The 14,447-nt window shown below is 34.7% G+C and overlaps 1 protein-coding gene across 2 annotated transcripts in view; it reads left to right on the forward strand.

The window, feature by feature from the left end:
• The first annotated feature begins 4,526 nt into the window (after positions 1-4,526).
• LOC138692199 (zinc finger protein ZFP2-like) overlaps positions 4,527-14,447 on the forward strand; it is a 33,713-nt gene continuing 23,792 nt past the window's right edge. Inside the window, exons 1-3 of one of the 2 annotated variants that reach the window (XM_069815279.1) lie at positions 4,527-4,984; positions 7,677-7,814; positions 13,735-13,817. In XM_069815279.1, the coding sequence (XP_069671380.1) occupies positions 4,868-4,984; positions 7,677-7,814; positions 13,735-13,817 (338 nt within the window). In that variant the 5' untranslated portion in view covers positions 4,527-4,867. The remainder of the gene's footprint in view (positions 4,985-7,676; positions 7,815-13,734; positions 13,818-14,447) is intronic. The other variant, XM_069815281.1, reaches the window with a different exon arrangement.

A 14,447-nucleotide genomic window follows, 5' to 3' on the forward strand; every position in this document is an offset into this window, starting at 1 on the left:
TAGTGGGCCAAGCGCCATTTACTGAATACGTAGAAAACAAGGGTTAAAATTAAGTTATTACCATAATTCAATGGAAACATATAGCAAGTAAAATAAAGTATACACATTAAATCTAAATGATGTCAATCTTCATTAAACTATGGTTGCATGTAATAACAATTAAGAAACATGGTAAAGGAATTGTCTTTGCACCAAATGAGTGTCTCTGGACGAAAATGATCGCATTTTAATTATCTGGATGCAATTTAAATTAAGTAACATATTAAACTATTTATCCTTCTATCAAACACGAATGTTCCCTGGATCAAACGTCCTATTTTAATTATGTAATTACTTTACATTTATTTCTATCAGGTGCAGCGGAGCGCATGGGTACGGCTAGTCTTTAATAAATGTACTGTAAGATGTGACTGGATATTGAGTAGAATTCTCATGGGGATACTGGTACTGCAGTAGCTGATTGGTATGATTTGAAATTTATGTTAAAAATTGTTTATGTTTATACCCAGTAGATTATTTCCTCGAGTAGTGCATGGAGAAATTTATTTTATGTAGTGAAGTCTAGATGTTCTGTGGTTGAATTAAGGTGTGCACCCATTGTTGTCAGTAAAGAAAGTCGGTGTACTTTCGACTGTATGTTCTCACATTGCCCTATTTTTTGTGACTTTTTCATTTGGTTTAGAAATTCTTAGATCTTCCTTACTTACTGGCTTTTAAGGAACCCGGAGGTTCATTGCCGCCCTCACATAAGCCCGCTATCGGTCCCTATCCTGAGCAAGATTAATCCAGTCTCTATCATTATATGCCACCCACCTCAAATCCATTTTAATATTATCTTCCCATCTACGTCTCGGCCTCCCCAAAGTCATTTTTCTCCCGGCCTTCCAACTAACACTCTATAGTCATTTCTGAATTCGCCTATACGTGCTACATGCGCTGCCGATCTCAAACTTCTGGATTTAATGTTCCTACGTATCTTAGGTGAATACAGTGCGTTCAGTTCTGTGTTGCGTAACTTTCTCCATTCTCCTGTAACTTATAATCGTTGGTTGTTACAATTTTTAAATAAATTGAGGATGGATTTCAAATGATATGATGGCGATAGATCATCTGAAGCATTACAATGTAGATTTGAAGAAGATGAAGTTTGAGGCATATATTGTCGAGGTAGTGGAGGAAATTCATTTCTGTTGTTTTCTGGTGAATCAGGATTTGCTTCTACTTTGCTTCCTCTCTTAATAGAATAGTAAAGATGATTTATAAAACAGGGCATTATCTGAAATTTGAAGGATGATTTCCTTGACAATTAGCACATTTTACAGTATAGTTTGATCCTTTTGATGGCCTATATAAGGTGATTTTCACTGCCCATAACCTCACAACAAATGCCCGAAGGATTGGCATTTGTGGCATTGCCTACGACGTACTAGAGGATTATAAGCTTCGACTTTGATAATTGCGTTTTACATACTATTGAGTTGGAAAATCACTTCTGATTTTGGGTTATTTTCAAGAGTCACTTGTAAAATATGAAGTTTATAAGATTCTGTAGATTGTTTTTAATCATTGTTGTACATTAACTACTAAGAAACCTAATATTTTTATTTCATATTTAATTTCTTCCTGAGTTAAAGAATGAACGAACCACATTCAATTGTGAATGCTTTCTTTCACTAAAAATAGGAGGCCGCGAATAAACTGCTAATTTTTTTGTGTGGTGATTGTGGACCTTTTAAGCTGAAAATGGCAGCATGTACGATTAGCTTCATTGAAGATTATGACAAATGCGAGTGCCTATGGAGTGTTGAACTGCAATTTTGATAATCATGTAGGCCTAAGTATTGGATTGATATTTAATATTAATTAATTAATATATATACATAGTGAAAATGACATTCCACACGGTGCACCATGTAGACACAAAATTTGCATGCATCTTAATTTAACGTTCGTTTTCAACTTGATTCTTTCAATATTGTCTCCCGATTCCATCTGTACACGCATGGAAAATGGAACCGTCAAGATGCAGCTTTAGTGATTTGTTCATACACTCTTTCTTTCGGAAAGACATTTACTGGCTACAACAGATGTATACGCCATTCCACAGCTCTACATGGACGCAACAAATTTTTAAAGACTTGGTGGAATTACTAATGGGTGCTTGATACAAAAAATTGATGCTTCTTTTGAAAATGAGGCTGTATTTGTTTGACAGGAATGTCGTCGCTTTCTTTAATGAAGTTTAGAATTGTAATTTTATCACTTCATAATTGATTTTCTAACGGTGGTTACTAATTTCAACAAAATCAATAGTGGCGTGCATCATGAAATCATCCAATCAAATCGTCTCATATCTACTCGTTTTACCTTTATAAAAATATTATATCAACAAGATATAATTTGCTATCGATCTTACATGTTTGCACATATTTTGTCATTGTCATATTTATGAAACGCTGTTGACAATTCACAAATTGTATTTGTCAAAGCAGGTAAGAATGGTCAGAAAATAAATGCTACAATATTCTGACATATTTGTAGAATTGTCATAATTGTAGGACCTGTCAGCTTTATGATACAGAACGCTGGTCACCTGCGGTTAGTTTAGGTGTGTATTACGTGACAGGTTATTTATGTAGTATTATGTGAGAGGTTAGGTTAAGTTAGATTAGGTGTCTAGTTATGTGAGAGGTGTTGGCTACATTAAAAAGCCCTTTATTCCTCCCCTCTAATTACGTCACATTCAGGAAATATCACAGTGTTTTTGTCAGGCATGACGAATTTGATATATGAGTAAGGTATGTATTTGGGGTCGGATTGTAAGGCATACAGCTCTACTAGTCACCACATCCTATTTCCACTGATACATACTGTAATTCTGTGTTGACTACATTGAGAATCCCTTTATTCCCTCCCTAAAATTACGCGAGTGCAGGATATATGGCAGTGTTTTTCATTCACGTATGACTAATTTGGTATTACAAGTAAGATGTATTTGGGGCGTGTCGGGCAGGCCTACAGTCATCACATCTATAATCCACTACTCCATGGTCTATGCTATACATCCTAAGTATTTTCAAGCAACGAGCACAGAATGCATAGAGTAGATATAAACAGCTTGGAGGTGAAGCCGCTTTTGTGGACAGTCGCCATTATGATGCTACCAAAACAATGGGCTCCCGGTTAGCACATGGGCAGTTGATTGTGATGTTGCATCGTTGTTTTAATTAATAAATGAACTAATTTCAATATGCATACATGTTCTGCGTATGGCTGCACAAACAGGTTTTCAAAAAAAATTCCTGGAATAACTTTTCACGGGTAAATATGCATGTGTGAAATGTACTTATTTCTGGTAGGCTAGATACGGTAATGAATGATTTAGCCTAAGTTAGTCGGTTAGATTCGTATTGTTCACGTATTTGTTTGATTAAGAGAAAGGATTACTGTATTGATATTATTGTAATTAATTTTTATAATTACTAAATCAGACACGCTTTGTAAACTTAGCATTTACGAGCGAAGCTAACCTAAAACGCAAGTTGGAAGTTTGTGTCGCGTGCTATAGAAAATGGGTGTAACGAGGTTTCTCTTCAACCGAATGCACGTATTCGTTTGATGAAAAAGAAAGAGTGTATTAATATTATTGTAATTAATTTTTATAATCACGAAATCAGACATGCTTTGCAGACTTAGCATTTACGAGCGAAGCTAACCTAACAACCCATGTTGGAAGTTTGTGTCGAGTACTATAGAAAACGGGTGTACCGAGGTTTCTCTTAAACCGAATGCACGTATTCGTTTGATGAAGAAAAAGAAATAGTGTATTAATATTATTGTAATTAATTTTTATAATCACGAAATCAGACTTATGCTTTACATACTTAGTAGCTTCATTAACTCGGTCGTGAACTGACTTGACCCACTTGGTAATAAAACTTCACTTTTGTTCGCCGTTATAATCTAATTATATACTATAAACGAAGAGCCTATCAAATATTATATGGTTAAGAGCATTCCATTTTTTCTCTAAACAAAATCGGGACATCTATACGAAATACTGGCAAAAGGAAGAGAATGATAATTTGCGTTAAGAAGCAAGTTTCATTATTAAATCGAAGCAAATGGATCAACCTATAAAAGTAATTATTATAGGGTAGCATTTTTATTGGACTAGTAGCTAAATAAGGTCAAACTGTTATTTTCCTTTTTTATCATTATTGTTTGTTTAACCTTCCAGATTATCTATTAAATACCATACTGCAATTTGAAGAGCTTCCAATTTAAATAACCTGTATATATGTGATTTATCGATGACAGTTTCGTAATTTTTGCTAAAAAATACGTGCATAGCGATTCTGTATTACGAAACAAACAAGAAATTGTGAGTCCTACAAGAAATTAGGGACATATGGAATTCTTATTATCATAAGTTCTTCTATAACGTAATAGCTATTTTGCGATGTTTTGGTAGCAACAAGATGGCGTCAGGTCCATCAAACCGGCTTCACTCCGTCCAATGGTATTAAGATGCTAGTGTATTCTGTGCTCGTTGTTTTCAAGGTGTTTCACATTGGCAGTGATAAAAGTGTGCAATATTCGTTTATAGCGGCAGATAGAAGTTCTACTTTCCAACTATTAATCAGTAATATTGACAGAAAACTAATAATACTATAAATGTAAACAATGAAACATGAAACTACAGCGATTTTGAATCTCGATGGCCGGTTTGATAACGGCCATCTAGAGAAAACTACTTATTTCGTTAAGGATTTAGTCAGCCCTGACCTGTGTGATATACGGTATTGAAGAAGGTACTGCATGAAACAGTTTAACGAATAACAGCTGTGGTACATAGTCCTAAGCAATGATGTCTTATTCCTCCGAGGATTATGTGGACAAGGGATATGCCATCTCATCTGAGGTTAAATTCGAGAAAGATGAGGTGCCAATTTCGTCCGCTTTAGTGAAACGCGAACCGGAGGTGAGTGGAGCACATGAAATGCTCTACTTATTTTTCTTCCATTATCTGGCTTGTATTTTCATAGTCATGGACACTGTCTGTTTACAATAATACTTCCAGTGTATTTTATTTATGATAGAGATTAAAACCATCTTTTGGCTCTGTATCACTTTATGTCCTGTTGCAAAGAAGTCTAATGTTGAAATTACCTGGTATTATGTTTTAAATTTGGAAACGAAGTTGCTTGTTACATTAATCCTTAAACGTTGCCATGCTACTTATTCCCTTAGTGTTACTTAAGCACATGACTTCCGTTTGTTTTCTCCGTATTTTGTCTAAAATTCTCAATTCGGGCACTCTTTTACGGTTTCAAATGATTAATATTGTTTTAGGTGCACTTACAAATATAGCCCCAATCACTTTATACAGTTTTAGGCTATCTTTTAATAGGAGTCGACCTGGTTGGCGAGTTGATATGCCCAAGGTTGCGGGTTCGATCCCGGGCCACGTCGATGGCATTTAAGTGTGCTTAAATGCGACAGGTTTATGTCAGTAGATTTACTGGCATGTAAAAGAACTCCTGCGGGACAAAATTCCGGCACATCCGGCGACGCTGATATAACCTCTGCAGTTGCGACCGTCGTTAAATAAACCATACCTTTAACTTTAATAGGATTGCCATACGTCCGTATTTTGTACGGACAGTTTGTATTTTAAGTGTAAGTAGATTAATAATTGGTTGCTATATCCTTCAAAGGATGGCCCGTCTACATAGTCACCAATGGTAGCCTAATATCCACAGTTTTCTACACCTAGGCTTTAATCATGTACGCTATTATAGACCAAATTACTATATTCGCAGATTACAAAGCTCACTTTCATTAGAAAACAAATTTATCTCAGGCAGCCAATCACAAACTGGTGATAATGGTCGCTGAAAGAGAAGATTTCGGAAAAAATATTATGAACATTTACGACTAATGCATATCGTTTTGAAAGACGACACCAAAATGGGGACATTTCTTACCCATTATTGTTCACATCCCTTCGTTTTGAAAGACGGCACCAAAATGGGGACATTTCGTCTCCATTATTGTTGATACCCCTTCGTTTTGAAAGAGGCACCAGAATGCGGAAATTTTGTCTCCAGCTTTGTTCACCACATTCTAGTTTATCAACTACAGAAATTGATTGATTCGGAGACATTCTAATGAGGAAGTGAAGAAATTTATTTAAGTTATGCTAAACTTGGGAACAGGATCAGTTATTAAAACAAAGTTACTTGCAGCTTAGTTTACCGTATGGAAGTCAACTGTATGGAAAACGTAAAGTTAGTACAAAATCAGAAATATTAAAATATCCCAAAGTCAAAATTAATATGAAAATAAAATAACGGGTCGTAAAATAAAGTTTCACCATATACCGGTTGATTTTGTAAGTGGATGAAAGAATTAAACAGAAAATAGAGGAATCTCTGCGGAAGATTTTGAGATATTATGGAACTTGAAGTCTGTAAACTCAAATTAAGGCGATCGTGTCAGTTTTTCTGTAAATATCTGGGTCAGCTTTGTAGACAACAAAGTCACATCATTGGGCCACATCTTCAGCCTGCCGGTCTGAAAGTCCACGACATGTATCCTTTGCTACTAGGGTTGTTTGGAATTGCATCTTGCTGTACAGTAGTTCAATGGAATAAAAGCAAAGAATGGTTAAATGATTGGTTGAGTGGCAAACTTACTCCTGTTAAATTACATAATCAACTGTGGCTTACAGCTGTTTCGGTGCTTGCACACCATCCTCAGAGCCCACTAGTTCTCGGCGTCATCTCGAATTTCGATGCCTGTTTTGGGGGTGCGTTTGCTTGTTGAAACGAGGATTCAAATAGTGTGTGTTCTGAAATTGATCTGTGTATGGAGAATTTGATCCATGTGTGTTTTATTATGTATATATATTTCATATTTTTCTAGTGTGTTAGGTTTTTGGTTTTGGGTTGTATGTGTAGGATTTCCATGTCTCTATTTATATTATTGTATGTGTGGTTACCATTACTTATGTGTTCGGCGTATGTGGATGTATTGTGTCCTCTGGTTATTGCTTTAATGTGTTCTTTGTAGCGTGTTTCGAATGATCTGCCAGTCTGTCCAATGTAGAACTTTTCGCAACTATTACATGTTTGTTTGTATACGCCCGTGTATTTATATTTAAGTGTACGCAAGATTCAAGATGGAAAGAATAGTTGTTTTGGATTATCCACAGCTTCACTTCATACACAAGAAATTCCTAGCCATTCAGTACAATCGATCTCAAAATATTATATGAGTGCTTACAACTAAACTTTTCTCAATCTTATTATTCTTCTTAACAAGTTATTCAGATTTTGGGATTACCGCAACAAAATCGCGAAAGTATGATACATTATTTGCACAATAATGTTTTACGTGCAGGAAACCCTGAAATATCCTAAAATATTCGCGATTAACTTTGCTTATTCATAATCACAGACATACATATATATTTATGACTTTCAAAAGGCGACCAATATTATGCCACTGCATACCAATTCTGGTCATATTCTTCATAATGTATCGATCATACAGCGAGTTTTAGTCGACCTGCGGCATGCAGATATATAGAAAGCAGCTTGTGACGTTAGAAGTCATCTTACAACCTCCTGTAATAAATTGTTGATTTAAGAAATCCCTTTGTACTGCAGGAACGGAATTTTTCGGATCATTATGTGACTGGTATAAAGGAGGAATATGAGGACCAGAGCCAAGATCTCACATCTGAGATAAAAGTTGAGGAAGATCCGTTGCTAATTTCGTTCCCTGTGGTGAAACGTGAACCAGAGGTGAGTGCAGCACAAAAAGTGCACTATTTTCTTCTTCTTCTTCTTCTTCCACTGTTTATCTTGTGTTTTCATTGTAATGGACACGGCCTCTCTACAACAGTACTTGCAGTGTCTTTCAGTCAGTGACAGTGGCAGAAAAAAATCATCTCTATTCGTTACTATGTATGCCTTGTTGCATTGTTATATCGTTTTTGTCTAAAATTTTAAAACGAAATTGCTCGCTTTACTCAATTCTAATGATTGCCATCGCTACACATTCCCACAGTATATTTTTTTTGATAATGTGTTGTACATGACTTTATTTCTTTTTGTTTTCTGTATATCATTGTCTAAAATTGTCGATACTTTTTTCCGTTCGAAATGATTATAGATTTTGCTTTAGATGTATGCAGAAATATTATCACCTGTCTTTATTTCTTTTTCACTCATTATTTAAAAAAATTGTATTTACAATATGACCTCTGTAGAACATTATATTGTCCATAGAGAAAATATTTTTCGTAATTTTACGATGAATTAAGGGACCTACTTTGAGTGGATTCCGGAAGAGGTTCTTAACTTTGCAAAATGTTCTGAGTCATCTGGAGAGATACGGCATACATCAAAGTATTCTATATTTTACTTACTTTTTTTCTGTCAATGAAATGCATTCAGTTTCAATATAGGTAGGAAAACGTAAGGTTAAGAACTTCATGTGGCAAGTCTTCAAATTATTAAAAATAGAAATAGATCTTTTGAATTTTCTTGAACTGATTTTGGGTGGATTCCAAATTACTTACAAAACTCCGTGAATTTGGCTAAATGGTTCAACGAAATTTCTAACCATTTTTGATGTCTCAGATATAGGCATTATATTAATAGAAAAGGAAAACTGAGCACTGAATCCTTACATGAAAAATGGTGAAATGATATCGAAAGTAGCTTTGAAAATCCACGGTATTAAAAGTGATATTGCTTTTCTCTTTCTCCTGCAAAATGTGTTCAAATGTACACAGCGAATTTTGGACGTGGAGCGACGATATATAACATTTTGTCACGGCCAAAAAAAAGAGTCTTCAAATCGTTTTAGAACTAAACATAGTTTTTTCTTCTCCTCGTCAGTAAGTTAGAAAGAATCAGAAATATCTTGAACTTCTTCGCCTACAAAGTGCAATAAAATAGCAATATATTTTTCCTTCAGCTGTTTTTTCATAATAAGCATCAATAAATGCATTAAATGGTTTCTTGAATTTTTCCCAATATAAGGTCCTAGTGCAGTTGTGCAGTTTTTTTTTATTAAAGAAAGGTAAGCTAGATCAATACAATTAATACAGGTAAATGCAAATCCTGTATACGAATAGAATAAAATAATACCTATAAGGAGAAAGCTGAGTGTATACTAAGTTTTAATCAATTTGAGGACCGAAAGAGTAGAAAGAACTTACATTTTATTCTTTTTCTTCTGTTGAAATTTAATATACCAGAATTTCGCTATTTGAGTACTGAAGATCTGCAGAGTCTGGTGTACTTTATTTCTTTTACTTGCTTATTTAATGACGCTGTTTCAACTACGAGGTTATTTAGAGCCGTTGAGATTGGTGATAGATGATATTTCACGAGATGAGTTTGAGGATTCGCCATACATTACCTGACATTTGTCTTACGGTTGGTGGAAACCTCCGAAAAAACCCAACCAGGTAATCAACCCAAGCAGGAATCGAACCCGCGCCCGAGCGCAACTCCGGATCTGTAGGCAGCCTGCTGTATGATCGGGAATTTTCTGAGGAAAGAATTCCTCGTTTCGCAATACACACAATAGGTTGAAACACTGAAGATAGTCTGCGTTGCATGAGCTACAGTTTGTGGTGAAAAAGTGAGATGATTTCTGTCAGGATACAGGAAAGAAATTTCTGTCCTGTTAGAAGAAGACAGGTTATTTTTCACTGAGAGCAAAATTAAAATAAATGCATATACTAGCAGACAAGTAGATTCATGGTAGAGTTTGGGTTGTTGCCTCCTGTAACATATTTGTTCGTCTTGTTTTTCATTCCTACTTTCTCTTGGAAGTTAAAAGTTATAATCCTTTTCTTTTATCTGTCAGTAGTAACAAATGATAGTAGTCTGCGTCAAATGAAGATTTGCAAACATGCTTATATTATAAAATATATAATAGTGTGGTTGCACCAATGAATGGCCGGATCCAGTAAATGACCATCTTGTAAAATATATGTTTAAAATAGGAATCATGGCTGCAAAAACCAATCTGAAAGTCCGAATTACATAAGATCAACTATGTTTTGAAATATTCTCTCTCAGTGGTCACTCAGAATCACGTAACTGTGTATAAAATATGACAGTTTTCTTCAGGTGTGCATCAAATATGCAACCCTGCTTGCACTCCTAATAAGGTAAGACTAATAATGACAACGATTCATATAGCAGCCTTTTAATGCAATTATTTGTTATTTTTCTTAGATATTAAGTAAGGAATTAATTATATAGGTATTTAAATAATGATTTCAGTAAAAAGGTAAATTCTAGCAACAAAGCTGTATAAATAACGTGGGTGGTTATTCACTGGATCTGAATAATGGGTCTTCCCCAATGAATGACTACTTTGGTCAGTTACTGGTGATATCGTCATGTGCGTTATTTTTATTTCTAAGCACGAAATTCAAAATCTGTGACTTGTTTCATATGTATGTGGTAGTGAATGACCGAAAAACAAACTTGTACCAGTAAATGACCATGGTCCGAAGTTGGGTGGTCATTCACTGGAGGCTAGAGACATTTACTGGTTCGTATTCAAATGAGTTTAAATTAACAATTGAAATCCTTTAAATTTACTTTTCTGCAAATCAGCCCAAAATGCGCATGAAGGAAATAAAAAGACGAAAACATACAGATGTTTTCGATATAGCGAAGGAGATCTCTATGCAGCTGTAGAATCAACACGTAGAAATCAAATCAGTACCAATACGGCTAGCAAAGAATATAACAACTCCAAAAGCTACTTTAATAAATAAATTACATGGATAAGTAACAGTGGAGCGAAAAATGGGTCCCACAGCTACATTAACGAAAGAAGGGGAAGGCCGGTTCGAAAATTGGATTATTGCTGAAGCCTAATTGGGATTGCCGTGCATCCCGACGAAGTTAAAGACTCAGTTCAGACGGTTATGAAAGACATTAAACGAAATAACCCATTTACTGTAATGGTGGTCGCCCAGGGCAAAAATGGCTAGAATTTTTTCTAAAAAGACATCCTTTTGTGACAATAAAGAACATAGAAGTTATATTCAGAGCTTTGGATATCATCCAGAGCAATCCTCTGGTTCCAAATAATCATAGATTTGTAAATATTCAGAGAAATGTTGCAATAGTAGAAGATACTCATGCCAATTTTTTGGTTCCTAAAAATAGTGAAACTGTAGATTCTTATAGAAATGCTTATAGAAATTTTGAAGAATGTTGTGATGGAAATAATGTGGAGAATAGATGTGTTGAAACTAATAGGATTACTGGAAATGGAATCCAAAGCATTATTCCAAGTGATGACCTCGACAAAGTAGTATTATTAATGATATGATTGTTGCAGAACCATCTGAGATTGGAAGTGTTGAAAGTAATATGGAGATTGGAAGTGGGATCCAAAGTATCAGTCCAAGCAATTATGTTGATGGAAGTTGTATTAATGAACTAAATTCTACAGGACCATCAAATAATGTGACATCAGAAACTGTCTGAAAAAGTGATTTGCATTGGCCAAAAGTAGAAGACAATAATAATAATAATAATGAAATAATATAAAAAGAACCCCTCCTGATGTTCCATTTGCAGTAACTTCTAAAGAGTGGAAAAAGTATCATGATAAAAGAGAAATTAAAGAAGAGAAGTAAAACGTGAAGAAACAGCGTAAAGAAGATGTGTACGCAAAGAAAAACAGAGAAAGAAACTACAAAGAAGGGAACTCTGAGACAAAAAAAAAAACTATCTGAGAGCGAAACAGAAATTGACTCAGGTGTAATGTCACTTGTATCTGACACTGATTCAGGAAACATTGACTGTTTGAAAGTAATGTATGGGCCTAGTTCTTAACCTAGTGCTATCACTACATTAGAAGAAGATATCTATCGCAAAATGTCGTACGTTATTGTGAAATATAAAGAAACAAATTTTTCGGGGGTAGTGAAGAAAAACGGATAAAACAGAATCAGAAGTGAACGTTGTGGAAAGATGTGCACTTGATACTTGGAAATGGCGAAAGGAAATTGACCAAATATAGTAAAAACATCATAACATTGTCGCAAAATTTACTACGCTTCAATTAGCATAAAAATATATATTATTTATTCAGTGCTGGGAATAAATTTCTTAATTAAAACTAGGACTAATTGAACTGTTTGATTTTGAGCAAATTACTTGTATACATTTTACTATATTATTCTTACAATGTAGCCTCTTGCGAGTAATTATAAAACAAATTTGTACCGATAATGGAAAGTCAAACTGGTAACAAGGCCCTGTTATACATTTAAATAAAATATTCTTGAATATTAAAAAATTTCTCAAGAAATTTATATTTTTATTCTAGTTCTTAAATTTAATATTATTGGAACGAAAACCATAATAGTAACCACATAATATACAGTACACAATGCTATATCATTGCATAGAGCCCCAAAACAGAGTCTATTCCAATTAATCATCATTTGCCATTTGCGGTCTTTCACTGGTGATTTTTAAATCATTAAAATATGATGCCATAAATTTAACCAATATGAGAGAAAAATTAAAATTCACTCATTGAATGGGTAGTGCGAGTTTTCAGGAACCAGCGAAACCTATTACTTATGTCGAATGCCTATTTTTATAAGTGGTTATATTCAAATATTCTTATCAAGGTGCTTAACTGGTCATTCACTAGTGCAACTACCCTAATGAAAAGACCTCTTCTGTTGCTCGGTTAAAAGTGCTTCTAGGAGGTCATAATTTTTGTGCCAAATTCTGGCGCCATTATGCAACTTTGCGAACCTTTAAATTTTTAATCTCGGAAAATAAATGTTGACCTTGTTCGATATGCCGTACTATTTAGCCAAAGAAGAGTGTCCTTGCTGTGACCATCCAAATAATACAGCATGTAAGCTCTGAATTCAGGAAATGACTCGGGTCAGTCTTCAGTAACCACAGCATAGGTGTATTAGCAGCAGAGAAGAGACTAACTGATGCTCGTGTAGGGTAGCCAGTTCACTAAAATTAGACTATCTTGCCAACTTCTTTACTTGGCTTTACGAAAGAAATTGTCTGATGCATTAAATATCTTAACATCGCATGTAATGATATTGTATGTTTTCTGATTACCTAAATAACAAATTATGAAAACACGCATAACTATAATTACATTGGAATAATTTTCTGTCATTAAATTTTGCATTTTTAATATAAAATTTAAATATAGTTTCAAAAAGTGTAATATTTCTATTTGTTAATAATATGTAGACTATTTTCTTTCTCTCCTCAACAGATTTTGCTCCATGCGCTTTTTCACCATTCATGATATTTACATTCGCCACTACGTTTACTTAAAAATAATATATATAAAATATACCTGTGGAGTAACAGTCAGCGCATCTGGCCGCGAAACCAGGTGGCCCGGGTTCGAATCCCGGTCGGGGCAATTTACCTGCTTGAGGTTTTATTCCGGGGTTTTCCCTCAACACAATACGAGCAAATGCTGGGTAACTTTCGGTGCTGCACCTCGGACTCATTTCACCGGAATTATCACCTTCATTTCATTCAGACGCTAAATAACCTGAAATGTTGATAGCACGTCGTAAAATAACCCAATAAAATATTAATAAAAAATTACAAATATTTTATTTTATATGTTAATGCATATAGATAGTGCTATCTTTCTGTTTTATTTGTTCTGAATTTTTAGGAAGAGCAGAGTGACCCGGACGCAGTGAATGATGACCCATGGATGGAAGTAATGGCAGAGGACAACGAGGTTTCTACTGAAAGGTGATTATTTGCACTTTATCCGTAATGCACAAATTGCCAATTGTAAATGTGGTGTAAATGAACAAAGAGTGGAATATAATCTGTCTATGTTCCCCTTACATTGCTTGAAAGCTAATTTCATGCCATAACAAAAATAATATTGAAAATTTCAAGCCCTTTCCAATACCCACAGTTACAATCACTCTGCGTCCTTCGTAGATAACGTAGCCTATTTCCCAAGCTCTAATTTTCTATTCTCTTTTTGTCCTACATAAATTATATACGTTTCGTTTGATACTTCATGCTCGACCATACCGAAATGTAGTAATTATACACCCGGTAGCAGTCCTTCAATGCATGTCATTAAAGTACACCTACTCATTAAAGTTCAGTTTTTCGATTATACTCGGAAATGCAATCGAAAATCGAGGGAAACGTCACGGAGGCTGGAAATCCAATACTGTCGCAGAAGGTTATGTTCTGTTACTATAATAATTAGGGTTAATTGTAAATAATATTCAAATAATTTCAATTTGTCATCTCGTTTTTCAATTCTAAATCAATTTCCAGGTTATACATTCTCTGCATTGCATCAAGGTCAATGTCATTATTGTTCCTCGGAAAAAAATCAATACTTTCGCGTCTGCGCAC

This window comes from Periplaneta americana, chromosome 16, assembly GCF_040183065.1.
Source record: "Periplaneta americana isolate PAMFEO1 chromosome 16, P.americana_PAMFEO1_priV1, whole genome shotgun sequence".
Classification (NCBI taxonomy): Eukaryota; Metazoa; Arthropoda; class Insecta; order Blattodea; family Blattidae; genus Periplaneta; species Periplaneta americana.